The 26,117-nt window shown below is 37.1% G+C and overlaps 1 protein-coding gene and 1 non-coding gene across 4 annotated transcripts in view; both read right to left on the minus strand.

The window, feature by feature from the left end:
- Positions 1 to 660: 660 nt before the first annotated feature.
- Positions 661 to 26,117, minus strand: part of CCAR1 (cell division cycle and apoptosis regulator 1) — a 40,404-nt gene continuing 14,947 nt past the window's right edge. For 2 of the 3 annotated variants that reach the window (XM_030568546.1, XM_030568545.1), the window contains exons 7-25: positions 26,003 to 26,117; positions 25,730 to 25,922; positions 24,136 to 24,265; positions 23,685 to 23,846; positions 22,483 to 22,708; positions 19,392 to 19,505; positions 18,012 to 18,178; positions 17,060 to 17,270; positions 16,169 to 16,252; positions 15,083 to 15,268; positions 12,555 to 12,746; positions 10,539 to 10,772; positions 10,058 to 10,184; positions 8,457 to 8,539; positions 7,013 to 7,159; positions 6,589 to 6,709; positions 5,543 to 5,728; positions 4,738 to 4,943; positions 661 to 1,982 (exon numbers count right to left, since the gene is read on the minus strand). In XM_030568546.1, coding sequence (XP_030424406.1) covers positions 1,923 to 1,982; positions 4,738 to 4,943; positions 5,543 to 5,728; positions 6,589 to 6,709; positions 7,013 to 7,159; positions 8,457 to 8,539; positions 10,058 to 10,184; positions 10,539 to 10,772; positions 12,555 to 12,746; positions 15,083 to 15,268; positions 16,169 to 16,252; positions 17,060 to 17,270; positions 18,012 to 18,178; positions 19,392 to 19,505; positions 22,483 to 22,708; positions 23,685 to 23,846; positions 24,136 to 24,265; positions 25,730 to 25,922; positions 26,003 to 26,117 — 2,944 coding nt within the window. In that variant the 3' untranslated portion in view covers positions 661 to 1,922. The remainder of the gene's footprint in view (positions 1,983 to 4,737; positions 4,944 to 5,542; positions 5,729 to 6,588; positions 6,710 to 7,012; positions 7,160 to 8,456; positions 8,540 to 10,057; positions 10,185 to 10,538; positions 10,773 to 12,554; positions 12,747 to 15,082; positions 15,269 to 16,168; positions 16,253 to 17,059; positions 17,271 to 18,011; positions 18,179 to 19,391; positions 19,506 to 22,482; positions 22,709 to 23,684; positions 23,847 to 24,135; positions 24,266 to 25,729; positions 25,923 to 26,002) is intronic. The other variant, XM_030568547.1, reaches the window with a different exon arrangement.
- Positions 18,353 to 18,415, minus strand: LOC115655690. The gene has a single exon (XR_004001476.1). It is a non-coding gene; the product is annotated as a small nucleolar RNA SNORD98 (small nucleolar RNA).

The raw sequence follows: 26,117 nt of genomic DNA on the forward strand, positions 1-26,117 counted from the left end.
CATAGTCTTTTCTTGATTGATTTAAAGTGAACTAGCTTTTCTGAGGTGTTTGTGAAGGTTCCATTTTCTTCCCCAACCATGAATTTAACAACTGCTTATAGTATCCTAAAAGTTATTAAACAATCCTTTTGAAAAAATTAAAACAAGTTTCACACAAACTGACCTTTTCCTCTCCTTAGTTCATTATGAAAGCATAGTGTGCAAAATCTTTAGTTTTAAAATTCAGTGGCAACACATACTGTATTGGTCAAACTGTACAAAGGTAAAAGTATGAACATTTATTTTTAGCTACAGAAGAATTTTAGCCAGTGAAGCTTTTATCAAAGTCTACTAAAATTTTATTAGGTTGTTTATAAGAATGATTTCATTATTGTCCTTGTTAAATAAAACCTGACACTGAAAAAGGAAAGAAACAGACTTTTCATCTTTTTACTCACTTTGTGTGTGTTTAATGCAAGTTAATTACTGCCTGTCTTGATTGTAGGACTTTGCTTTTTAAAACAAAATACTAAAAAGCTATTTAAGATGATGCATATACTATTTAATCTTAATTGAAATAAAACAAGAGGGGGGAGTTTTTGCATGCTATTTTAATGGTTAAGAATGTTGCACTAGTTTGGCTTCAAATAACCAAAACACAAACAAGTACCAACTTAAGACTTTTTTTTTAAACAAAACAATTTCAGGCAATTTAATGCGTTTTTTTACGGAGCCACATGAGTTCCATGTAGGTTATTTATACATATTATGGCACTTTGATTCTTTTAAACAGGTTATTTAGTTACCCAGGATAGCTAGGTACAAAATCAGTTGGCTAAAATTCTCCATTCTAGCAAGAAAAAACAATTTGTCTACCCCCAACTTTTTTTTTCTTTCCCTCTGAAAGTTTTCTGAAAAGATGCACCAAACTATGATTTTTCATACTTCATATTTGATATGTTGCCATTGACAAAGATGCCAAGTCAACTTTTAATTTAGATCCCTGGTAATTTATTCACACACACCCCAGTCCTGCCCCTTATAATTTAATATTCTTCTGGAGGGCTGTTTCAATCTTAGAAGGAATTACACAAGCTATGAAAGAAGTAATTTTCAATTAAAAGAGACAATTTAAAATGGAAGCATTTTCTCCAGGTAAAGTAATTATATGACATCCACTAGCCTGCTATCCAACCATACATTTTAATACACAGCATCTGTTATTTAAAAAGTAGCATATATATCAATCCAGAAATAAGAACAGTTAAAGGAACACAAATGACGTACATTAAAACAGACCTGTATATTTTCATATAAATCCCACAGCCCTACCAACACTGTAGAGGGTTTCTATTGCTTTCTTAATTCATCTGAACTACTATATATTGTGAGGCTTTTAATAGGAGCAGCCTTGAGGGAGAAAATTACAATTGGAAGGGAAAAAAGTTAAGTAAAAAAATTCAAGCATTTTAAAAAAATCTTTACTTGCAAAATTAAGCCGCATGCTATTGTATGATTTATATTTGAATTTAAAAAGACTAAATAGACAAATAAAAATAAAACTGTAAAAATGGCAATTCTATAAATAATGAACATTTTAATTTCACTAGACTTTAATGAAAAACCATTTGGTAATTAAATACTTGCTACTGTCCATTAAGTTGATGAACTTTATTAGGGTTAAAACTATAACAAAGTTCATCCTAAAACATTTTGCAATGCAAAATTATTTTCTCTCAAGGAGTGTCTAAATAAATTGAATGCTATGAATTACAAGCAATCTTCAGAAGCTGACTCACATTCATAAAACTTTATACATCTTTTTAGAACTAAGAAATTTATACTACTTAAAAAAAATCAAACATGCATCACTTTCATACACACTGATATCATGATTTAGATTACATTATGTAACACCTTTCTTCTAAACAGAAGCAGTTTTATCATACATTTGCTCCATTTTCTTTGGATTTTTGATCTTTATCTTCGTTCTTTACAATATCCTATAAAAAGGGGAGAAAAGGTAGACGCGTAAGTTCTGTTAGCAGTATCCCTAAACTAAGCTGGAAACCAATTTAGGGGCCTATAAACTTAAAATGAAAACCACATACACTGTTTTAACTTGTTAAACTGTCAGATGTGTTTTATGAAAACTATTATTTCTAAGCTGCAACACAATTCCTTGCTGAAAAATTAAGGGCCCAAAGATTGAGCTAGGCACAAAATTAGGTCTATTTAAATTACCTGTTTTATAGTCCCATGTTTGTTTGTTTTTTAAAGAAACCAAAACCATCTAGAGTGCAATGTTTTGCAACCCAAACCCTGTTACCACATGCCAGTATACGAGAATCTGAAAGTGAAACTGACTAAATTGGCTTGTTTATTTTCATTGTTCAAAATAAGTAAAATGTAAAAACTAAACATGAACAGTAAAAAGCAAACTGGATTCTTAAAATTCAGTTTTAATGATCTAAGATGCTGTTTTTAACATGTTAATTACATTTAAAAATTAACTCTTTAAATGACTGGGTCCATTCAGTTACTGATCATCTTTCTCTCATGTGCAAGTAGTACTACTGAGGGGATTCTGCACCAAAAAATTAAAAATTCTATACCAAAACACTAAAATTTGTGTGCACAATATTTTAAAGTTCTGCAAATGTTATTTGTCAAATAAGTGTGGAGGCTCCAGCATGGCATTTGGGACAGAGGTGGGAGATCACTGTGCGGTTCCCCGACCCCAGACACTGACTCTGCAGTGAGGCTGCACCCAACCCTGACAGCACAAGAACTGGGCTGCCCCAGAAACACGTGCCCCGCATGCCATATGCACCAGGTGTGGGCTGTCAGGCTCAGCAAGCCAGGATCCACATGTGCAGGGGCTTAGCATGGGGGGATCCAGGTGGGGGTTGAGAGGGTTCTGTGTGGGACAATCTGGGTGCAGGCGGCTCAGTGAGGGATCTGGGTGCGGGGGCCGGGATCTGGATGCACGGACTTGTTGGGGGGTTCTGGGTGCAATGGTAATGGGACTCTACAGGGGGGGTCCAAGTGAAAGTGGTTGGGGCTCAGCATGGTGGGGGGGTCCTGGATGTGTGGGGGGAAGAGAGCTCAGCAGGGGTGTCTCAGTGTGGAGAGCTCAGTGAGGGGTCCAGATGCTGGGGGAGTAGGGCTCAGTGGGATGGGGATCCAGGTGCAGCTGACTGGGCCTCAGTGGGGTGGGGATCTGGGTGTGGGTGGCTCATCAAGGCAGTGCAGGGGGAGTGGGGCTCATCAGGGCAGGGAGTGTTTTGAGTACAGGGGGGTGAGGATTGGCGGGACGGTCTGGATATGAGGGGATCTGAATGAACAGGGGTTGGATGGGTGGGGGAGTAGCTCCCTGTATAGGAATCCCTCCCCCTGAAGCTGAGGACCTATGGGTGCAGGAAACGGGGCTGGGGTGAGTTTGCAGAGCTTCCTGAAACTGGGGGAGGGTCTGACCCAGCCCCAGATGCTGGGCATTAGAAGAGCAAGTCCCATCTCTCCAGCCACGACTAGCAGCTGAGCCTGGTGCAGGGGAGGGAACCGGGTCTTCCCCAGTCCCACCCTCTGCCTCAGTGATTTACCTCTCTGCTGGCTGCCCTGGGCACCTAAAACATAGTGCTGTGGAGGGTTGCACGATCACTCTTGCGGCTTTCCTTTGCTTCCTCATCAAAAAGTCTTTTTTCTTCAGGGAAGCAAAGAAATCTGCCCGGGACATAAATCAAGTATAGTGGTGCAAGATTCCTCCAGGAGTAAAGTAGGAGATTCAAAGGTCAGCACCATATCTAAGTAGCAGCTTTGGTGAGCCCTCCCACAGAAACATTGCTTTGGTGAAAATAAATTATGGAGAAACGACCATCTCTTCATGGATAAAGTTGAAGCTAGCTTTTCTTTGTAAGTCTGACTTTGTCCATTGCCCTCATCTTCAAAACTACAATTCTCCTGAAATTTCACTTATATATGATTTTATGGTAGAGTAGAATTTTTCTGGTAAAATCAAAGAAATCTGGCATGTTTCCTAATCTTTATTTTTTAATGGACTCTTCCAAGATGCTATATAGTGTCACTGAATTAACCTCTAGCTGAAAGCAAGGAACTTTTGAGTTCTAACACCACCACTGCCACTAAGTGTCAGCAACAGCCTACATTTATTCAAGCACAATTTAATTAGGCCTTATAACATCCCAGTCAAGTAGATAATATCACTCCAATTATAAATAAAATCAATCTGAGCTTACAGATGTAAGCTACTTGTCCAAGGCCACAAAAGAAGTTATTGTCACAAGCAGGATTAGACTCCAGGCCTCCTGACACCCAAAGTTGTAGGCCTTATTCAGCACACCACAACACCTCCCATGCAAGTCTCTGGAAATACTCCACCTACCTACATCACAAGGATTTCCATATGATCCTTTTGCTCAACATAGGATTTAAGGTGGTGTATGGGACAGATTTCAACCAGTGGGTGATATTAAAGGCAGAATTACTGTGGCTTTAGATACCTGAACTGTTACTTTTCATAGGTAAGGTTGCACCTTAAAATAGTTTCCTGGTTTTCAGATTTTTTTTTAAAAACTAAACTACTCTATTAATATTTCTTTCCCTTAAATGACCAATATGTATTTATAGCCTTAACTACAGATTAATATGTACATTGTCTACGAATATTCTGAAAACTCATTTTAAAATAGCTTAGTTTATAAAGCAATTAAATATAATAAAGAGTTTCAAGATTCTAACCTTTTTAAGAACGCTGTGTATTTCGTCCATAACTGTGGCTAAATTTTTGATTGTCTTATTCAGCTGCCCCTCAAATTGCAAATTGGTATCTTCTGATGTCTTCAAATTCTCTTGTAGTTGGTTTAAGTCTTTTTTTACTTCTTTAAGCTCTCCAGACAGGCTTTTGTTAGAGTTCTCCAAATGTAATATGGTCTTTTCATCTTCATCTTGAAAAAACAAACAAACAATCTCAAGTCATCTCAAATACCTTATAGTATGTCTCTTACCATTTCTTTCTTCATCCTAGAAAAAACATTAGTACAAAATTTTAAAAGATAGTATTAAGTGTTATCACTAATAAAATGTGATAATTAATATTTAAGCTCCTTGGAGTTTGAGAAGTAAAATGATCTCTGTGTTATACTGCTCCACATGGGGCATTAAATAATTCACTCCCCAGAAAAAGTCATCAGTTAAAATAACCTGATTTTTTATGCAATTCAATACTGAACTCTGAACTTGCTTGTTCTTTGTATGACATGGATTTGCACTTAATTTGATCGGAAAAGGCAAACACCACGAAGGACTAACATGGCTAACAATGGTACTCCAACCTATTTGATTGGCCAATCAAAAGTGTTAGCTGTGCAAGTTCAAAGTGTGAGAGAAATACAGGAAAATAGAATTTAATAATGCACAACTGTTTTATAACACCGAGTCATAAACCAAACTCTAGAATGTTTGAGTGTTAACTACTGTATATGTAGTATTTTATAACAAACATTTCAGAACAATCATGGTATATCTTCAAAGTACATTCTCAAACCTGTTTTCTCTTCCAGCAACTGAAGTTTTTGTTCTATTTCAGCCCGCACTCTTTCACTCTTCTCTAGTTTCTGCAACAGGCTCCCTACATCCACCATAGCTCCATTGTACACAATTAGGCCAACATTTTCTTCTGTGCCTTTAGATTCCTGTTTTATAGTAGGGGATGGCAGCAGCAATCTGTTTCCTAAAATAAATTAAGTAATGTTACAAAATATGTAAAACATTAAAATTGTGTTAGTTTTCAACTGACCAGAATACTAAGAATGAAACCTTCCGCCATGCGTTCAAAACCTTCTAAAAAGACCCAAATCTTAAATATTTGAGAACCAAGGTGCTCTCTGCATATGTGGGGGAGGAGATAAAAACCAGGTAGTCAGGTGGGGGGCCTGAAAAGAGCAAATGCTGCTTGCATAACATTCTTCCTATCCTCCTCTTATTGAAGGATGGCTGCATGAATTGGACTCCATGCTAAGGGAGAGGGGTAGAGTGGCTGCCCTTTGTGGGGAATGATACTGCAAACACGTTCCCCACAGGTAAGTAATCTTGATAATCAGCAAGCTCATCCACTTTCCCGTTCCAATATACAGGGTTTGCACAGTAAATACAGCAGAGAGCATGGGGAGCAAGAAGCCCTGGGTTCTGCAAACTGTGCAAGAACTATGTAGTCTTCACAAGATCTGCTGGTTAGAAGGGCTGAACTTGTAACTTTTTCAAGGGAATACAAATTTTATCTACTCTTATCTCCGTAATACAGCAGTGATTTAAGGTGAAGTTTTGCAATCAGGCAAATTAGTACTAGCTACCTAACACAGAGGTCCCCAAACTTTTTTGTGCCTCCCCCATACCCGTCTGTGCCCCATGCCCCGCCAGCCACAGTTGGGAGCCGGGGGTAGGGCCAGAAGCAGACACAGGGTAGAGTGGGGCTGGGTGGCACTGTCTCCCCGCCCCTGTGGGATGGCCCAGGTCTGACCACACCCCTCTGAAACATTTCTCTGTACCCTTCCCGCCCCCAGGGGCACGCCCCACAGTTTAGGGATCACTGACCTAACATATCTTCCTGCAGGACTTCGGACTCTTCCTGATTTTCTTCATCTTTTGAGGTATCGGTTAATCTTCTGTAAAAGCAAGACTCTCGAAGTACTACCTTATTAAGTAGTTTCTTAACCTAAAATATGGCAAAGGAGATCAATATTATGTTACTTTGTTGAATAATGCTATAATAGTTTCATATTTAAAATAGTATTTTTAAAGGAAATATTTGATTTAAAATATTAAATTAAGTGATTGCGTTAAAATGCAAAAAAGCCTACTGACTGCAACTTTAAACAAGGGAAAAATTAATATTTATAACAGCACTAACTTGCCCACAATGAATATGGAACAACCTTTCAATATATTATATACTCTTTTTTCTGCAGCATTCCTGCTTCATTGCAAAACACATTTCTATATAATTATAAAACAGAACCTGAGCACGTGAAAGATGTAGTCCAAGTGTATACAGTATCTCCTCCATGTCCTTTTCAAGAAGGTATCCACAATGACTTTGATCAAAATAAACAAAAGCCATCAGAAGATCCCTGTTAACTGTAATCATCTGTGTCTTATCTTTCTCCTATAGAGAATACATTGCATATTAATTACAATATCAGCAATATTAGTTACAATATCAGTGTTTCCTATTCTTTATAAACAATGACTAGAGTGCTTGGATTAACAAGGTAGATTCCCGCTACCAATTTTACCATTAACTTTATGAGTCAAAATTACTACGATTGCCAGTATTTTACACATTAGGCTCACAAATATAATGTAGCTTCATTTAGTATGACCTCTCTCATACAAGCTATACCCAAAAATTCTTAACAGAATTAAAGCACAGAAGACAGTTTTTTGTACATGTAAACAGGAAAATTTTCTTCCTTTTTGCTCAGGCTACCATGGCTCTATCAAATGAACATCCCTGCACCAATGGTATACAAGTGTGCTCGTACACAATGCCCCCTCAAAAACAATCTCAAAACTTTGAATTGACAATTATTTTCAAATCAGAATACCCATAACTATGATTAATGAACTTTAGAATCACACGAGATCCTAGGATTGATCTGCAGTTCTGCATGCATGTTTAATATTGTTTTTACACTTCCTTAGCTTAAGAAGAGAAAAAGGTATATGATTAAAAATCTGTTTTACTTTCTGATTTTTGGTAAATAAATCCTAGATTCACTATGTTATGGTTAATTTTCATTGTTCTGAACTTGGAATGTGGCGAAAAGCCATGGTTATTTCTGAGGAACAGGCTCTCTTTTTGTGTACGAGGAGACTTCCAAAAGGACTCCGGACATTATAATGGAAAAGTTAGTTTATAGCCTAATATTTTGTTGCATTAAAAGAACATCTGATTTACTGAGACATCAACATGGAAACAGCTTCAAAAAAAGGAACTAATTTGGGATTAAATCACAGAAACCTCAAGGGGCCAAAAGAAACTTAAGTGGCATGAATGCATAGGCTGGCCTAGGCCACACTTCTTCCTACCCTCCTTAATAGACAGAAGCAATTTCACTGGATTTCTGCCTGCCTCAAATTAGCGCTTAAAGTCAGACCAGTTGTCTCTTTTATGGATGGGAAGGACTTACCCACAAGTCTTTCTAGCTAATTAGTACCCCCACCTGAGAAATTTTTATTATGAGATAAAAATTTAAAATAACTTATGAGAATTTAGAAGAAAACATATTTCAAGTTAGTCTTCAGAAGCATTCCCCTCTAACTCATTTAGATGCAAAGTTTCAGGCAAAAAGGAAAGTTTTTGAGGGAAACAAACCTGTGAAAACAGATTATATAATTAAAATGAAGGAGCAACCTTTAATATTAAGGCTATGTATAGTTGTAAAATATGCAGTAAGTACTTTATCTTTAGAAGATCTCTCTTTGCAGTGTCGGTTTCCCTCTCTTCTATCATCTCGCTTGTTCATTTCCTCATCATCCCGGTCTAAAAAATAGAAGTGGCATTCAGCAAATTCAGAGTAAATTAGAGTCTAGAACCACTTTTTCAAATGCTTGTGTATGATTTTTAAAGGAAATACAATTTGCACAAAAAAGTAATCAGATTACAACATTCTCTTCCTAAATATGAAATTGAAAGGTAAAAGGTTATTTAGCAAGATTATAATTAAAATACTTTTTTTTTTTCTTTCGGCCGACTTTGACACAATGCACTCAAATCTGTCAATTTTATCTTTATATTTTTCAAATTTTCATATGTAGGCTTGCTTTTCACATGGAAACTAGAGGGAACATTCAATAAGCTAACTTTAATATAGTTCAAGCGCCACCATGTGAGTGAGTAAGAGCCACAGAAAGTCATGCAACTCTCTATATGAGGCAGTATCCTTATTTTTATAGTTATTATTTCTCCTATTAGGAAAATGGTATTGCTTACTCTCTTGAATACTTTCCATAATGAAAAACATCCCACCCACATAATCAAAATCATGTGTCTAAAAAGTCTCAAAAAATCAAAAGTTATATCCTAATAATTAACCCAAATGAGAGAAAAGGGTAAGAAAAGAAGATAGATGTTTTACTGTAAGTTCATTTGATTGTGACATTTAGGTTCTCAAAAAATGAGTTATTAAAAGCTTTTTAACAAACTGCTTCTTGTAAGGTAAGCAATATAGTACTAACAACATCTGAAACAGAAGGGAGAAAAGTTTGGGGAAAGCAGGGCTGGCTTAAGATATACAGCACTGTAGATCTGTACCTTGGGCCCCAGTTCTTGGGAGCCATAGGATCACTTCCCAATCCAAGTTTTAATAATAAAAAAAGTTTTTCACTTTCATTGTGGAATCTGACCCAACTGTAAACTGCTGCAATGGTGTTTGCTCAAATCTGCTGACAGCTTGACACTAGCTCTGTGAGGTGTGAACTGCCCCAACCAACTCAACTGGGTGTTCACTCCAAGACACACGAAACTGAGGGACTCTGTCTACATCTCTCCAACAACGGAGCGTGTATGTGGTAAAAGAATACAGAATGTCCTTCCCATTTATCCTCTCCTGCATTGATGGGCAGGGGGGACAGAGGGCCACAGCTGCTGCTCCTGGAAAACGGAAGAGGTTTCATTTCACTGTTGCTGCTTCTTTGGGAGGAGATGGAACCAGAAGCCACCAGTCCAAGTGGAGGATGAAGGGACGCAGAGCGAAGGGGACCCTCTATTTTATGGTGGGCAGAACCCATGGATTGTGATAATTTGGCTCAGGAAAAAAAGCATAAAAATACAAGCCAACATTTTCAAACTTGGGTGCATAAAGTTAGGCACTTAATAGGGCTTCAATCCTGATTTTGGCTGTTCAGAATTACACCACCACAAACAAACAGTAATATTAGAGTGTCTAATTATACCAGTACTTTAATTTTCTAAAATCTAAAGCTCTCAAGTTCAAAAAACATATCCAGACCCAATACAAAAGAAGTTCTGAAGAAGTCAAAAAACTTTCACATAATATACCATCATCCTCATCTTCAGCATCTTCCGCTTCCATTGGATCATACTCTTCCTGATTATTGTCATCTTCATTTTCTTCTTCATCTTTAGTATCATCTTTCCTTTTATCATCCCTCTGTAATGAAAATGCCTAAAAATTAAGCAATCCAAAGATGAGTAATCGCAAAATGAAAAAAACTCACCAGAATTAATTAAAAACCTCAATACACTATGTATATTCATCCAAATTAGTATGTCTAATGAATTTAAATAATTTTTACAATGAAACAGCCGAGACACTCAACTACAACAGCAGACACTTAAGATAAAATGCATAATTGTAGACTTCTTAATGATTAGAACTACCGTATCTGAGCAATCTTGAGCCAGACAAATTAATTAACACAAAAACATGAAGTCTTGGAAATTGCAAAGTAAAATACAGTAAACTGATTATTGCTTATCCAAGCAACATAGTGTATTTTTACATAAACTAATTGCAGACCTTCCTCTCTTCTTTATCTTCCTTCTTATCTTTATCATCTCCAGATTTTCTCCTCTTAGGTTTTGGATCATCATTTTCGTCATCTTTTTCTTCCTTTTTATCTTTTCTCTCCTCTTTTTTGCTCTTTTTATCTTTTTTGTCCTCTCTCTCTGGAAGGGATATTAGTGCTTTGTAGATTCTGACACCAAAATCCCTTTGAAGCATTTCATTGAATAGTTCTGCAAACAATGAAACCTGAATCAAAAAAAACATGAGAAAGAGCTGGTGAAGAGAGGTATGATATTCTTTTAAAAATACAGTTACACTGTATTTGCATTTAAGTAACTATCACTCCTTCCTTATCAAAATTCGTATCACATTAATCAAAACATGGCACTGTATCAGAGTAACATACTGTTTATCTAAAAAAACCCAGTTTGTTTGAATATGGCCATCTGAAAAAGGAAAGTTAAAATTAAAAAAACATTAAAAAATATATTACAGCTCTCAGGTCCCAGATTAATTTTTATTTTGCTATACAAATTAAAAAACAAATACTTGTATAGTACGAGGAGGCAGATATTATGATTTGTTATTGTAACAAATACTTAGTGTAAGCTACATCAGTTCCTAAAGTTAAGAATGATGCAGAACATAAGAAATTTTTTTTGGGGGGGGGGGGGGGGGATGGGGGGAGAAGTGAGGGAGAGAATGTGGACAGGGAATAAAGAAACTGTGCATCATTAAAAACAAGTTAAATGCAGAAAGCAAATTATTTCCACACAAATATAAAAGACAATACTGCCTTGTTGTATCAGAAGAAAACAGTACTGGCATTTAGAAATGTGAATAAAACTATTTTTTAAAATGCAGATTTGCAAAGCATAACACAAAAATTAATACAAAATCAATCAAAAGCCATAAGCAAACAGTCAATTCACATATCTGCTTCACAGAAAGCCTGTGTACATAATTTAAGTACTGTAAGATTGGCTACAACTATTAATTTGTTTTGACTAAAAAGTAGGCTTGTGAATTAGTCCACATAGCAAGATGTGACTGATTTTACAAAAAGGGGTTATATGAAAACTTGTGCAAGAAAAATAGCACCAGTTAGCCAGTTAAAAATAGAAGCCAGGGGGGCGAGGGGGGGGTCAAGATATATCAAGAACATAAGGAAAATATTAGTAGACTTGACTCAAGTTGCAAAATGCTCAAAGGGGAAAGCAGAGACCTGGTAATTATAAACCAGTGAGTTTGAGGTATGATGGAGGAATACCGGAAAAGGAAAAACAAAGTAGTCTAAAGAGGTTTGCAAATGGATAGTTCATGTAGCAAACACTATGGTGATCTAAAGATGTCATAAAATATTAGTTATCCTAGAAAAGCAATTAATTACGAATTCTGAGCCAAGAGTATATTCATTAAAATACTACACATATGTAAACAAATGTAAGTTCCATGAACTGCTTATGTACTAATATGCAAGACATAACATTCTGAACATGTAATTAACATGCTCTTCTCATATCAATACGCAGGATATTCATGAAAAAATACCCAATTGGCCTTACAACTTCAGGAAAAGTTCGCTGTGTGAGTGTGAGAGAGAGAATCAAAAGGGAGAAACTGAGAACCTGTGTGTTTCTTTTAGAATTTACAGGGCAGTCATACCACAGTGAAAAATGTGGTACCAATACCTACTCAGTTTTTCCAAGTATGGACCAAGGATTAAACTTCACTTGAAATGTGTCTGCTTTTACACTAGTATCTTAATATTCAGAATTTCAGGATATAGTTGCTAACATGAAAATAAGGATTCAGTTGTAATAGTAAGTTATAGCAGAATCTGAATATTATATTATGTAATCCTTTCACTGCAACAGAAATACAGTCTAAGAACTATTGCATTTAAAAAGTACTTATTCAAATATTTGGTGTGAAAAGTTGGTATTTCTCAGTATAACATCCTACTATCCTGAACTCACTAAAATTGCATTTCATTATGCTGTACTAGATACAAAGTAAACAAATTACCTCAAAAGAATGCTCTTTGTTATCCTCCAACCTGTAATCCAGAAGAACACTAAGAGACATAATGCTACAATCAAATTTTCCACTTTTTGCTGCCCAGTTAGGATGTACAATGATTGCTGGTTCATCAGGCAAGATGTATCGTCTCTCTCGTCGCTGACGCTCCATTTCTTCCTGACGTTTCCTTTCTTCTTCCTAAAAAAATAAAAAAAACACATTTTAGAGATGAAATTTCAAACCATATATTAGCTTTAAATGCTCACTGCTTTTCATAGAATGGATAGAAGGCTTCAGTGCTGGGAAATTTATTAACAGAGATTGTGGGCCAGTGGCTCCTACAGAGAGTAGGGATGCTGTCCAGTGTCATCCTCTGTTTTTGAAATCCTGTTAGCCAAGGCAATATTCCATAAGGTATGCGGGAGCACCAGATCTTCTGTAAGGAGCAACATACAAAACCTTACTAGCACACGGTGCTAACTGCAGTGTACTTGCTTGATAGCTGGAACGGGACCAAATGATGTCCCTTAGAGGTATGATATGCAAGCTGGCAAGTTAGCAGACATTCCCAGGGCTCTTTTGAGCCCTTAAATTGCTTACATGAGAAGAGTAAAAGCTCCCTACACTACCTTCCCCCAGTGCATATAAGCAGCACAGATTTACCTTTAGAAGGTAAGTGGTTGATTTTCATTTTTTTTTTTATTTTTTAAACAGTGTATCATGTTATATGCAATATCTCTAGATACAACTGCTACGGACTAAGCAAAGAAATAAAAATACCATTTTTTTAATGTGATTGCAGTAAATTTCATCTTGCAGCAAAAAGCACACAGATTTTAGCTTTTTAACTGCTAACATGAAAGTTTTGCCATTTAAAAATATTCAAGCACAGTCTCTGCTTGCTTTTAAAAACAGTGCATTACTCAATGTTCCAAGAAACAATGTGATTGCTATATGAAGTTACTCATATTCAGGTTTGATTAACTTGGTTGTTAATAAACTGTTTTCTGATTCAACCTAAAGGAAGGAAAAATACCAAACTTATCTCTGGGGAAACTGTCACTCAGCACAGCATCAGTGGCCAGAGACATGCAACAAATATCCCTCAAAGCAGAAGGAACCAGCAAGGTTTTCAGGGCTGGCACTAAGAAAAAAGGAATCACCTTCCAAACTGAGGGACAAGAGTCATTCACAGCACAAAGGTCTCCAACACCAAAGTACTCCCTGGAATTATGGCGCCTCATTGCTTTTTTGGGAGTCAGCATTGGGTTATGGGGGTAGAGACAACTCTTCAATGCTACACTATCTTTTACAGAGCTGTAGTAAGAGGAACTGAGGCCTCTACCTGAGGAGGACTCAAATGAACCATCAGAGATGGGCATATGGAAGACATAGCACTGACCAATTCCCTTTTCAGAGCAGGCTTTTCAGTAACAATGATGCCTGTGGCAGTGAGGGTTTCAGTTTTGGGTACTGAGGAAAGTCTTTGGCATCAAAGAAACAGGCAACTGGTTTTCTGGTGCCAACAGATGCACTTTGACATCTTTGTGAAGTGTCTGGTGACAATGGCTTCTCACTTGGTCCTTTGCTTAAAGCATGATTTCAAATGCTTATGAAAAGGACAGACTTGAGCATTCAGCTCTTAAAATCTACTTCAGTAGGAAGAGCTGAAACCATGTCCTTCTTACATATTTTTTTATTATTATTTGGCACCCACTCCTGAATTACCTTTGGTACCATGGTATAGAAGCAGGGCACAAGGAATAATGCACCAGGGAATTGCCTTCTGCCAGACATCAGTCATCGAGTTTTGTTGCTGGAATGGCCATCCCAGAGGAGCAGGAATGCTCACTTCTGGAAGCCAGATTTTTTTATGCAGATCAACTAGAGACACTCTGTGCAGCACCATGCAGAACAGAAAAAAACCTGAACAAAACTACACTGTGAATATGGAAACTACCACTATATTATATGTTGAAAATTTAAAACTACTATGATTTAGCCAAAACTTAAAATTTAATTTTCAAGCCAGAGAATGATGGCCCTAAGTCTGCAACTAACAATGGAAAGGAACCAAGGTAATTGTGGTCCTATAACTTTTTATAGGATTAATTCTGAACATTTTTCAAAATGGTTCACTGAAACTTGTAGCACCAGAAGTGCATACCCCATAAGAGGAAAACTGTGCAGAGCCAATCTACTTGAACTCCCTGAGCCTCTTAATGTTAAAAAAAAAAAGTTAAAATCTTACAAAATAATTTATTCTTCCTGTTCCCCTCAATTTTTTTTTTTAAATGGTTTGAGTAACTTATCTCAAGCATATCTATTTTCAGTGAATTTATATTTCTGAGTTGGTTTTACTGAGGTGGAAAGTTCAAATGACTTAGCTTAGACAAAGGTTTCATTACAAATCAGCAGTTTAAATTAGAGCAAAAATCTGGCTAGTGGAGAACTATAAAATCTTGATTTAACTATTTTCCTCTCCTGCATTGCATAACATTTTTAAATTAAACCAAGTACATCTCTATACCAACCTCTTTGTCATCTTCAGATTTCCTATCCTCCTCCTCCTCATCCTCTTTTTCAGATTTCTCTAGCTCCTTCTGTTCTTCTTTTTGTTCTTCTACTTTCAGTTGCTTTGTCAGTCGGGCTATAAGTTGGGATTTTAGTCCTTTAGAGCTAAGAGTACGACTTTCTAATTCCTTGCGAAGATCATTTACCTAGTAAATAGAAGTTGTGTAAGCGGTACTGATGGATGCTATAGCTATATACATAATCAATAATGCTGAAGTCAGAAATGCAAACATTACCTACAGTCTATTAGTTAATGAAATCCTTTTTCATCAACATTGGAACAAACTAAATATAAAAAAAATGTATTAATGGCAAAACACATTAGTTCGTAGGTTTCTTGTTTCATTCCCTGAAGCCCCTCCCTTTTTTAGAAGGTATTTTGGTAGCGGTAAGCAAAAAGTTGGAGATTTCATTTATTTATTTTTCACTATTTATGTCTACTGTGGAGGGAGTTTTGTTTTATGATGTCTACTGAAGTATAGTTTTGTATATTATTGAGCATATTTAATATGAGAGTTAAATTATGTAAGGGTCCAGAGGAAGTTGTAAGCATTACTTTTTATGTTTGTATACATCAAAATATGTTATATAAATAAAATATTTCTATAGGAAACATGAATGAAGAACTTTATCTTCCTAAACTAACCTTCTTCTAAACACCAAAGTAGTAAATCTCACTTGAGTGTAAGTATATAGGCCAGATTACTGTAGACTTCACTTTCAGCTAAACAAAATAAATCTAACTGATTTCTTTAAATTGTGCACAGTTTGAAGACTTTCAATGAAATAGTTACAGCTCCTTTATTGGAATCATAACAGACACTAACACACAACTTATATATTTGGATATCATTAAAAGAGTTGTTTACCTATAAAATTAGGAAAGAAGATAAAACAGAAGTACTATTTAACTTTCAAAAAACTGCCATAGTTTTAAAAGAATGAGTGAAGAAATGTATCACAACTTTGGCTCTTGATATCAATAATGTTCTTAAACATAAAAATATACTGTATAATTAAAGACACCTAAAATATTCAACAGTTACCTTCATTGTTTTTGGATCCAGTTTAGACCAGTGGGTAGGAGTAGAGATCTCTTTAGCTTCCCCATCATCCTTTTCCTCTTCATCCTGGCAAATAAAATTAAGAAATCATCATTCAGAAAGTTTAAGAGTAATTAATTTATGTTTTAAAATTCTGTTGCTGATCTGTGGCAAGGTCACAAATGTTTCAGACAGTCTTCTCCTAAAGTTATTGTTTAGACAAGTCCACATACACACATTCTACCACTTCATAACTGATCACAGTGCCACTCATCAGCCAATAAAAGCCAGATCTGTGAAACGCAAAAGGGTGATAAATAACACCACAAATAATGTCCGGGATACAGAGACACTGCTGGTCTCCGCTAACCATACAGTGTGTGATCTTGCCCCAATTTTCAAACATCCATAGTCACTCTTGATTTAGTCAGACCTTTCAATATACCAAGATGCTGATCAGCCACGTGGCCTGAAATTCAACTGTTTCAGACTAATTCTTGTCCAATTTCAAATACCATAATTAGAACTGGCCACCAGAGAAATTTTAGAAATTTTAGAAAATGGCAAAATATTTAAGACTGCTATTAGTACTGAATATCACTCAACAACTGGTTCCAGATTCCAGCAACTAGTTCTAAGATAAAAACAATATTCTGCGCATCAAAAGCACAATTTATTTCCATTTGTGGTATCAGCACACACATTAAAAAAGTTAGTATACCAGCTGAAATAAAAAAAACATTCACTATACTGCTGAAAGCTGGTTTACCAGTCATTGTTACCAGTTATGTTCCTCCTATGTATGTTTGTTGTGTAGTATGTGGTGTGCATTTTGTGCCTGTGTTCCTGTGCCTGTGAGAAGCAGAAATAGAAAAAGGGATTAGCGTTCAGTGCCTGTTCTCCATCAGCCTCCTTGCGTTCACCCTGAAGCTTCTCGACCAGCTGCTGCTTGTATCCTCGGGAGAGGGTTTCCCACTCTGAGCGGGTGGGAAGGCAATGCCAAACATCCGGGAAAAATAAAACCACTGTCTCCACATGAGCTGGAACTGTACGCCCCTTGTGGGTCTCCTCAGGGCGATGGTAGCGAATCTCTGCAAAACGGTACCTGTTGCAAGGGAAGAAGCATGTTGGAAAAAAAATTCTACAATACATTTTAAAGAGCCTAGTTCACTTGTAGCACATCAAGTAAAGAAACTTTGCTGCAAGAATCTGAGGTTTATCTAAAGAAAAAGTTATGGAAGCCATATTTTCTCTTTTGGTACATTTGTACAATGTATTGCAAGATAAAATGGAGACGAGTGAACAATATGCTGACTGCTATAGGTAAACCGATGTACTTAACAGTTTGTGTTAGGAAATATAGTTCTCAATTAACAGGAAAAGTTGAAACACTTTTAAATTCAGTGTTAAATAGAAACTTCATTCATAAATTGGTAAAACAGTGGTAAGTGTTAGACACAGGACAAATAAACTCATCAAGAAAAAATATGGCTATATAACCAACAGCTAATTATTTACAAAAGAATAATGAAATGAAGTTCTCTTGACGATCTTCTCCAGCTATGCATGAAATGGAAAATATTTTCAACATACAACCATTACAAAATTACAGCATAACACGTACAAAATTCAGAATTTTTAATTAGTTCTTGATGCATTATTGAACACATTTGGCACCAATCAACCTCTTGTTACAAAAGAGAACATCCCTTCAAGCAGTTTACCTGCACCACCACCGGCTGCTAATAAAGAAAAAATGGTTTAGGTTTTAACAACAGTTCTGTCTAAGAATAATCAGAAAACATTTATTTCTATAATATATTCTGTTTTGGAGAACGGTACTTACCATTGTGTGCACACACTTAAGTCAATGCCTGTTAGAGCCTTGCAACAACGGATAGCAGTCTTAATCAGCACAGAGGGGTCCTTTTCTGGATCAGGTCCATCCAGTGATGGGGACCAGTGTCCTCCAATAGCCATAGCTTCATCTTTGCCTTTCATACCCACTAAAAACTGGATAAAAAAAGTCTCCTGAATGTTTCCCTGATAGGGAAAAACATTTCCCCAAACTGTAAGAATAAGACTATAGGGTACACAGAGCACGAAATATACATCTAACTTTGAAGTCCGTTAGTAGACTACAAAGAATTATTCTGAAATCCATACCTAAAAGTCTCAGTCAAGAAAGAGTTCAGCTAATTTTTTTCCACAGCATTTCAGAAATGGAATAGGTTTAAAACATCATTACTCATTCTTGAGTTGCAAGACTTGCCATTAAAAAATTACTTTATGGGCACAGGATTATGCCGTGGAACATTAGTTTTGTAACATGGCAACATGCAGACAAACCTTTATGATAAAAGGTAAATATAATGTCTCAATTCTAAAAAAGATAAACAGATACTGCCTTACAAAAACGAGCTAGTAAAACAACTAATGACTGATATTTATACAGCTGACTTCATCCAAAAATCCCAAAGTGCATTACTGATTGATGTACAAATGATAAACTATGGGGTTCATTTGTCTACTGAAATGCAACCACATTTGAAGTAAAGCAGATGCCTTTAAATATCAACCAGCAACACTACATGACAGCTCATGATGGAAAGTAAGTATTGTACCTTCTCCAAATAAGACCATAAGAACAGCCATACTGGGTCAGACCAATGGTCCATCTAGCCCAGTATTCTGTCTTCCAACATTGGCCAATGCCAGGTGCTTCAGAGGGAATGAACAGAACAGGGCAATTAGCAAGTGATCCCACCCCAGCCATCCAGTCCCACAAGGAGCAATCAAAGTTACCCAACCGCAATACAGATTGGACTCAGGGTCCAATATGCTTATTTATGGCAAAAAGGGTCATGGGGGTGTTTTAAAGACCACAGGCTCAAGTACCTCCATCAGTTACTGAATAAAATAACAAGTATTTATAGTCACCAGAAATTTCATAGTACATTCTGCAGCAACAAAGTGTTAATTCCAAGGATATTTTTTTAATTTCATCTTGGATAGAAAAATTTTTTTACACTTAACTGTTGACTCAATGGGGTATTTTTCTCTCCTGAGACTTGAAAGACATAATGCTTGTGAAAAAGGACTACATAAAATCAGTATATTGCTAATTAGGCCTCTCTAGATATTTCGGTTTGAATACACAAGCTTTAGACCTTTGTCCCACCAATCTGAATTCCCATGGTACCTCCTGCTGAAATACATTTTTTACCTTGACAAGTCTAGCAGGATGTTGAAATCCATCACGAAGTTCTTGTGGATCTTCAGCAAGGGCACAAGATTTATGATAAAGATCTTCCATACTAGGACTAGCCATCAGCATAACCTGTTACAGGATCAGTTAATCCAGTCTTGTTAAGACATACTAGAACAGTTGTAAAATGCCCAAACCTTACCAACTCTTAATCCCCTTGAGTATTCCCACTGAAGTCAACCAAACTACTTGTGTGCAACAGTAAGAATGTGCATTATATTTCCAGGACTGGGCCCTAAAAGAGCAACTCAGAGTTACCCTACTACTCCTAATTTATTCTAATCACCTTTAAGACACCCAAACAGAAAAGAAACACGGAGTCTGGTAGCAAGTTGTTTATGTCAGTGCATGTGTCAGCATATTTACTGCATATACAAAAGCACTGAGTTACTAGGATATGTAATTAAGACACACTATATTTCAAAGGTAACTCGAAAACCTACTGTTTACTGAACACATTCACAAATTATAGTATTATGCATTCAATGCTCTACACACCAATAGGCACTGAGCACACTTCTGGTTTCAATCAGGATCTCCATTTCTGAATACCACCATAACATGATCTCTCATTACATTTTGTTACAACCTGACCTAAGATACTAATAGCACCTCTCTTCTTTCAACCACTATTTAGTGCAGTTTTAATAAAAACTTATTTACTACACTAACAATTATGGAAACACACAAGTTATTCCATCATTAAGCTTGAAGTAAGGTTTCCACTATATTCCTGATTTGACCCTCAGCCCTAACTTCACTAGAACCAAGTGAAATTTTGGACAGATTTTATACAGGGGTAGAACTTTTCTGGAAGTTTAAGGCAAATTAGACAAGGCTTTTTGGAAACACATGGATTAAAAGAGAAACAAATTTTCTTACTAAAACGTTACCCCTTATAGCAACTCTAGAACAGACTGGTCTAGAAATTCCAGGTTTGCTCTTATCTGCTAGCCTTAGAAAGGACTGGTGCATCTGACTAGTTTTAGGGAAGACTAAAACATCTTAAAACTAAGTTTTGTGAACAAATGTTTATTATGGACCTGATGCAGAGTTTATGGACTCACAATGGTCTCAACACACAGAATAGCTGGCCAAGAACTCAACTGAAAAGGGAGGTAGTCCAAGAGTAGTGAGAAAGAACGCACCACTACATGGGGAACGGTAGGAAGGAAGCCACACGGGAGGGACCAGTCTAGAGAGAAAATGAAGTCCTATTTAGCTGTCTAGAGACCACTCCCTAATAAATGCACTCAATGCCCCATTCTCTCAACAGCTAGTTTTTTCCCCATAACAGAAAGAATAGGATGCTCGGATCGACATTTGGTGTGTTTGTGGTGGCGGGAGATGAGAGGAGCAGTCTATTCTGGGGACTAGAAGGAGAGAGAGATCTCAAGATAAGCATCAGACTGCCTAAAAATGTCTTAGAGATGACAGTCAATCTTACAAACCTGAAGAAATTCTGAGGCAAAAAATATGATTAAGTTATTATAAGTTAATTATATTACATATTATAAGTTTATAACCAGTTATTTATGGGAAAATCCTTTGAGAATGCTGTACTACTCTGAAATCCCTCAGATTTTCAAAAATTTGGAAATTCAAAGGGAAGTTTACATTACAACACATCAAATAAGTGTGGAAAAGCACAACTAAGGCCATTCAACAGCCTAAATTCTACTCCTGTATCACAACTCAAACAACTGATATGCAAGAAACCATCCTATCCTCAAACAGAGGGTATCTTAATTGCATCAGTGACTCAATACCACCTTATTTGCCTAGAGACTAATCATACTGCGAATTCTCCAGGTGTCTAACCTATTTGTTTCAAGATAAATGCAAAGCTCTTGAGAAAATGGATGTTAAGTAACAGATGGCATTAAGGTTGTAAATATCTAAATTTAAGTATTTGGTCTGGTAACAGATAAATTGCAATCTCTAATTCGAAGATCTCAAAATGTTTTACGAGCATTAATTTCAACACACTCTCTCAGGTTGGCAGACATCATAACACCCATTTTACAGAGGAGAAACTGTGGCATAGAAAGTGACATAACCAAGGTCATACAGTGGCAGTGCTGAAGACAGAACCAGGGGCCAAAGGATAGAACTACTAAACCATCATCAACTATTATCCTACAGTTAGTGATTACTTTAAACTTTAAGTATCTGCAGGTCTTCTTTAAGTCAGAAGATCTAGAAAAGTGAAAACTAACATCCACTTAAACCTCAGTCAGTTTACTATATGAAATATTAATATAGTAAAAACTTTTGAAACTGGCATGCTGGGGGGGGGGGTGTGTGCCAGCTAATTTAAATGCCAGTTAACGGAGGGGAGGGGTTTGGAGAACGCACAGGAGTGGGGGGGGGGTGGGAAGAGAGGCATGCCTTGAGGCAGGGGCATAGGAGGGGGCTCGGGGTGCTGGACAGGGGGCTCCCCATCCCTGTTGCTCCTGGCGGAGGCACAACCAGGCAGCTCTGGAAGCAAAGGGCTGGGAGCCGAAGAGTCAGCGCTTGGGGAGGGGGAACAGAGGCAGCGTGCCTGCAGAGCCGCCTGGCCACAGCTTTGCCAGCAACAGCAGGGACAGGGAACAGCTTGCGGGGAGCTGCCGAAGGTGAGCACCCCCGACATCCGGCACTCTGAGCCCCTCCAGACCCCAACAGCCTGCCCTAAGCCCCCTTCCAGACCCAAACTCCCCCCCAGAGCACACCCCGCAGCCCCCTCCCATGCCCCAGCCCCCTGCCGGCCCTGCCCCAACTGCACTATAAACCAGACTTTCAGTGCAGATCAGAAATGCTGGTTTATAGAGCTGAGAGTTGGTGAAGTGCTGGATAAAAGAGCTTTTACTGTTATAGACAAAGAGTCAACTAAAAACATTTGAGTAGAGTGAAAAACTATTTGCTAGGGAAAGTAAATGTAAAGATATGACAAAAACAATTAGAAAAATGTTACTCTGCAAGTGTATTCACAAGCTTCTCTCTGCCACCTTACCCCTGTTTTCAAAAATTTCTAATGAAAAGTTGAACTATAAGGTGTCATACAAACCTTTGCACTGTACAGGTGATCAGCATCTGGTGGATCAAGGACAGCAGTGTTTTTATCTAAAGGATCTACTTCTCTGTGCATTACATAGAAATTGCAGTAGTTTCCCAACTGAAATGGTCTTGACATAGGGAAAGCATCCACCCATGTAAACTGAGCATCAAAAAAGTCACTAGGGATGTACAAATTTTGATAACGTCGTCTCAGTTCCATCATATCACAATTAGGGCTGAAATAACAAGAAAAATGTATTTTGAAAGGTACGGTAATAAGGGATCTTAATCTGAAAACAATTAAGCACTAAGATGTTTAAAGGGTCACTTCACCTTGAATGGGTCCCTTAGAATATGTGCTAACTACTTATGCTAAGCAATCAGTTCAATCTTGTATTTAGCTGTGTATCTTTCCCAGACCCGAAGACCACATCTCTGTGTAGCTCAAAAGCTTGTCTCTTTCATCAACAGATGTTGGTCCAATAAAAGATATTACGCTCACCCACCTTGTCTCTCTACTAATCTGGGACCAACACATCTACAACACTACATAAAGCTATTGAGAAATATCCACCTGCACTAAGGGGATGTGGCAACGCTCTATGCTAATGCAGATTTCATGCATAAAAAAAAGGTCTCTCAGTGTCAGTACTTTCCGATAGTTTCCACTTACAAGAAGTTAAAAGAACCAAGAAGTTGTAAGTGGAACAAACTTATGTTCACTGAAACATTTCTTGAGAATCTACCCACATTTGCTTATGAAGGATGGAGAAACCTACTTGACAGAAACCCATAAAGGATCAGCTCTTCAGGAAGTATGCCCTGCCTACAATAACTAAAGCCACTGGGGGATGGTCTCATTGCACATCACTCAGGTCCACAGGTGACCCAAGTGAACAATCTGGTGTGCCTCTAATAGAGTAATTTCAGTAAGTGGAAAAAGTAAACTGAAACATCTTCAAAAATCAAAAATATTCCAAAAATGTTGGGCTTGAGTCACACATTTGGCAAACAGCTTTCCAACATCTGTTATTGCTTTCTCTATGTAGTCTAGAAGCAAGCAGCTTATAATATTTAAATTAAGGAGAAGTCCAAGACAGTTGTTGGGGGTTTTTTTTTGAGCTAGCCTAGAGATATGACTCTTACAATAATTTGTATTCATTTCCATATAAAAATGAACTTCAACAAAAAACAGATGGCCAATGAACATACCAGTCTAACGAAAACTTGGAAAACTGAACTGTGTAACGTGGAACAACACGCCGTGGTCTTCGAGGTGACCTTTCCCTCTCTCGCCGAGGCGATCTCTCTCTGGAGCGTTTTCTCTGGGGTGACCTCTCCCGTGACCTACGTCTCTCTCGTTCTCTTTCACGACTTAAAATAAAATGTATATAAGATATGAACATTCCTCATTTTAGAAGCAACAACAAATTTTATGAAAATAGGCCTATAACAGGTCAATAGTTCTACAAAGATACAATGCATTCAAACAACAGGAAGCATTTATATAGAACTTTTCATCTCCAAAACAAATTGATGGTAAAGTCTATGAGAAAAGAAAGAATCAAATCTCTTTATCAGGACTAAGCTGCTCAAGTACACTCAGAAAATTAAACATAACATTGGATGAACTCCATAAGCAGATTTGTCATCAACAACACACCTTCTGTCATCTTTTCTGTTAGGCATAGGGTCCCCTCTGTCATTCCTCCCTGAAAATCTGGATGGAGGGTCTAGTCTTCGTGCTGGTTGAGGCTGTGAAACTATACGGACAGGGGGCTGTAATAAACCAGCTAAAAAATAAAAACAATTTTAGGATTTAAGCACAATTAAGAACCATTGCCTATACTAAACCGTTATAATATTGAATATTTTCAAATCATTCTAAAATTCATTTAATAGTGTTTTGTCCACCAATAAGCGAATTGTAAAAAACAGTATTTAATAGCTTTGTGTTTCCAAAAACACCATTCTGATGTCTTTCTTCACTCTGTGAAATAGAAGGTACACCTCTATCCCGATATAATGCAACTCAATATAACTTAAATTTGGATATAATGTGGTAAAGCAGCACTCGGGTGGTGGGGGGGGGGGGAGAGGACAGGGCTACGCACGTGGGCAGATCAAAGCAAGTTCGATATAACGTGGTTTCAGCTATAACAGTAAGACTTTTTGGCTCCCAAGGACAGTGTTACATCGGGGTATAGTGTACCTTAAAGCAATTTTTAAATTTGTGCAGTAAATTTGAATGGCTTAATAGATGATATTAGGGTAAATCAGCTAAAACACTTCCTGACAAAATGCAATGGATTATTTAGGAAATATCTTCAACTCAACAGAATATATTCAGGTTTTGAAGCATATGCTGCGAAAAAAAATTTCTATTGACCTTTCATTAGGGTTCTTCTAAAAAAAAGCAAGCGGAAATTGGATTTGTAGTTGCATTTATTTAACCCCATCACCAAACAGTTTTGATAAAAAGATGCTCAAAAATAGTATACTTAACTGAAATACCATAACTTGGGAAAATATTCCTAAATATTGTGCCCTAATGGTACCTGCCAGAATACAGGACAATATTTTATTCAGGAATCATTTCTGCTAAAATGGTGTTATAGGTTTTTAATCACTGGCAACATGTTTATGAAATCAATGCCTTTGTTTCACTGGAGCACTGCTCCTGCTACTTATTAGTCATATATCATCGTAATATACTGGTGACATCACAACAATCTTCTTGGTAAATACAACGTTAAAGGATTATTTGCCCAGATGCAGAATAAGCAGAATGTAGCAAATACGTTAAAAAAGTTGTAAAACATAAGAATACTCCTAACTTGAAAAACTAAGTTTTCCAGGACATTTCAGTGGACCTTTTAGAATTACATTCCAATTTGTACTTTGAACTGCATGATACCGTCGGTGTGAATAAATACTATTTTTACATTTTATGGAGGATTTGTTTCTAGATTATAAAACCAATCTCTAAATCATAGGAATTGCAGCAGTCCAGAGGAACTTCCCTTAGCAGGTTTTGCTGAGGTACTACAGATGAGTTCCACATACTGTATGGCTTTCTTCACATAACTCCATGTTTCAACTTGGAATATAATACAGTCTTGCTCTTCTACAATCAACTACGTTCATTTTAATTTTTTTTTGATTTTGTTACTTCATTCCTGTGATGGAACAGGTTTAAACATTATCTATATCAACATAAGAGGGAGAAAAACAAATTTCATGTTTTGGAGGAATACCTTTCTGTTGTGGCTGTTGTAGTAAAGGCTGAGGCTGTGTCTGAAGCAAAGGTGTAATAGAAGCTGCTGATATTTGTGCCTGCAACAGAGACTGTGGTTGTGGCTGTGCCTGAACGCTGAATGCAGTTTGCTGTGCAATAGGCTGAAGTACAGTTGGAGGTGTCTTGAGCAAAGGTTGGGTTTGAGTCTGGTTCTAATGGAAAGAGGGAATGCATTGTCAATTAACTTAATCAAAAGAATTCAACAAGAGCTAGATTGGGTAACCACATATACCTGATTTGGAAGTGTTTGAATCCTCTGTGCATTCCATTTGAAAGGCATATTGGGGTTATAAGTAGCTTCTACCAATACTCTATCTCCTACTTGAGGCGTCTTCCCCTTAACAGCA

This window comes from Gopherus evgoodei, chromosome 7 (genome assembly GCF_007399415.2).
Source record: "Gopherus evgoodei ecotype Sinaloan lineage chromosome 7, rGopEvg1_v1.p, whole genome shotgun sequence".
Classification (NCBI taxonomy): Eukaryota; Metazoa; Chordata; order Testudines; family Testudinidae; genus Gopherus; species Gopherus evgoodei.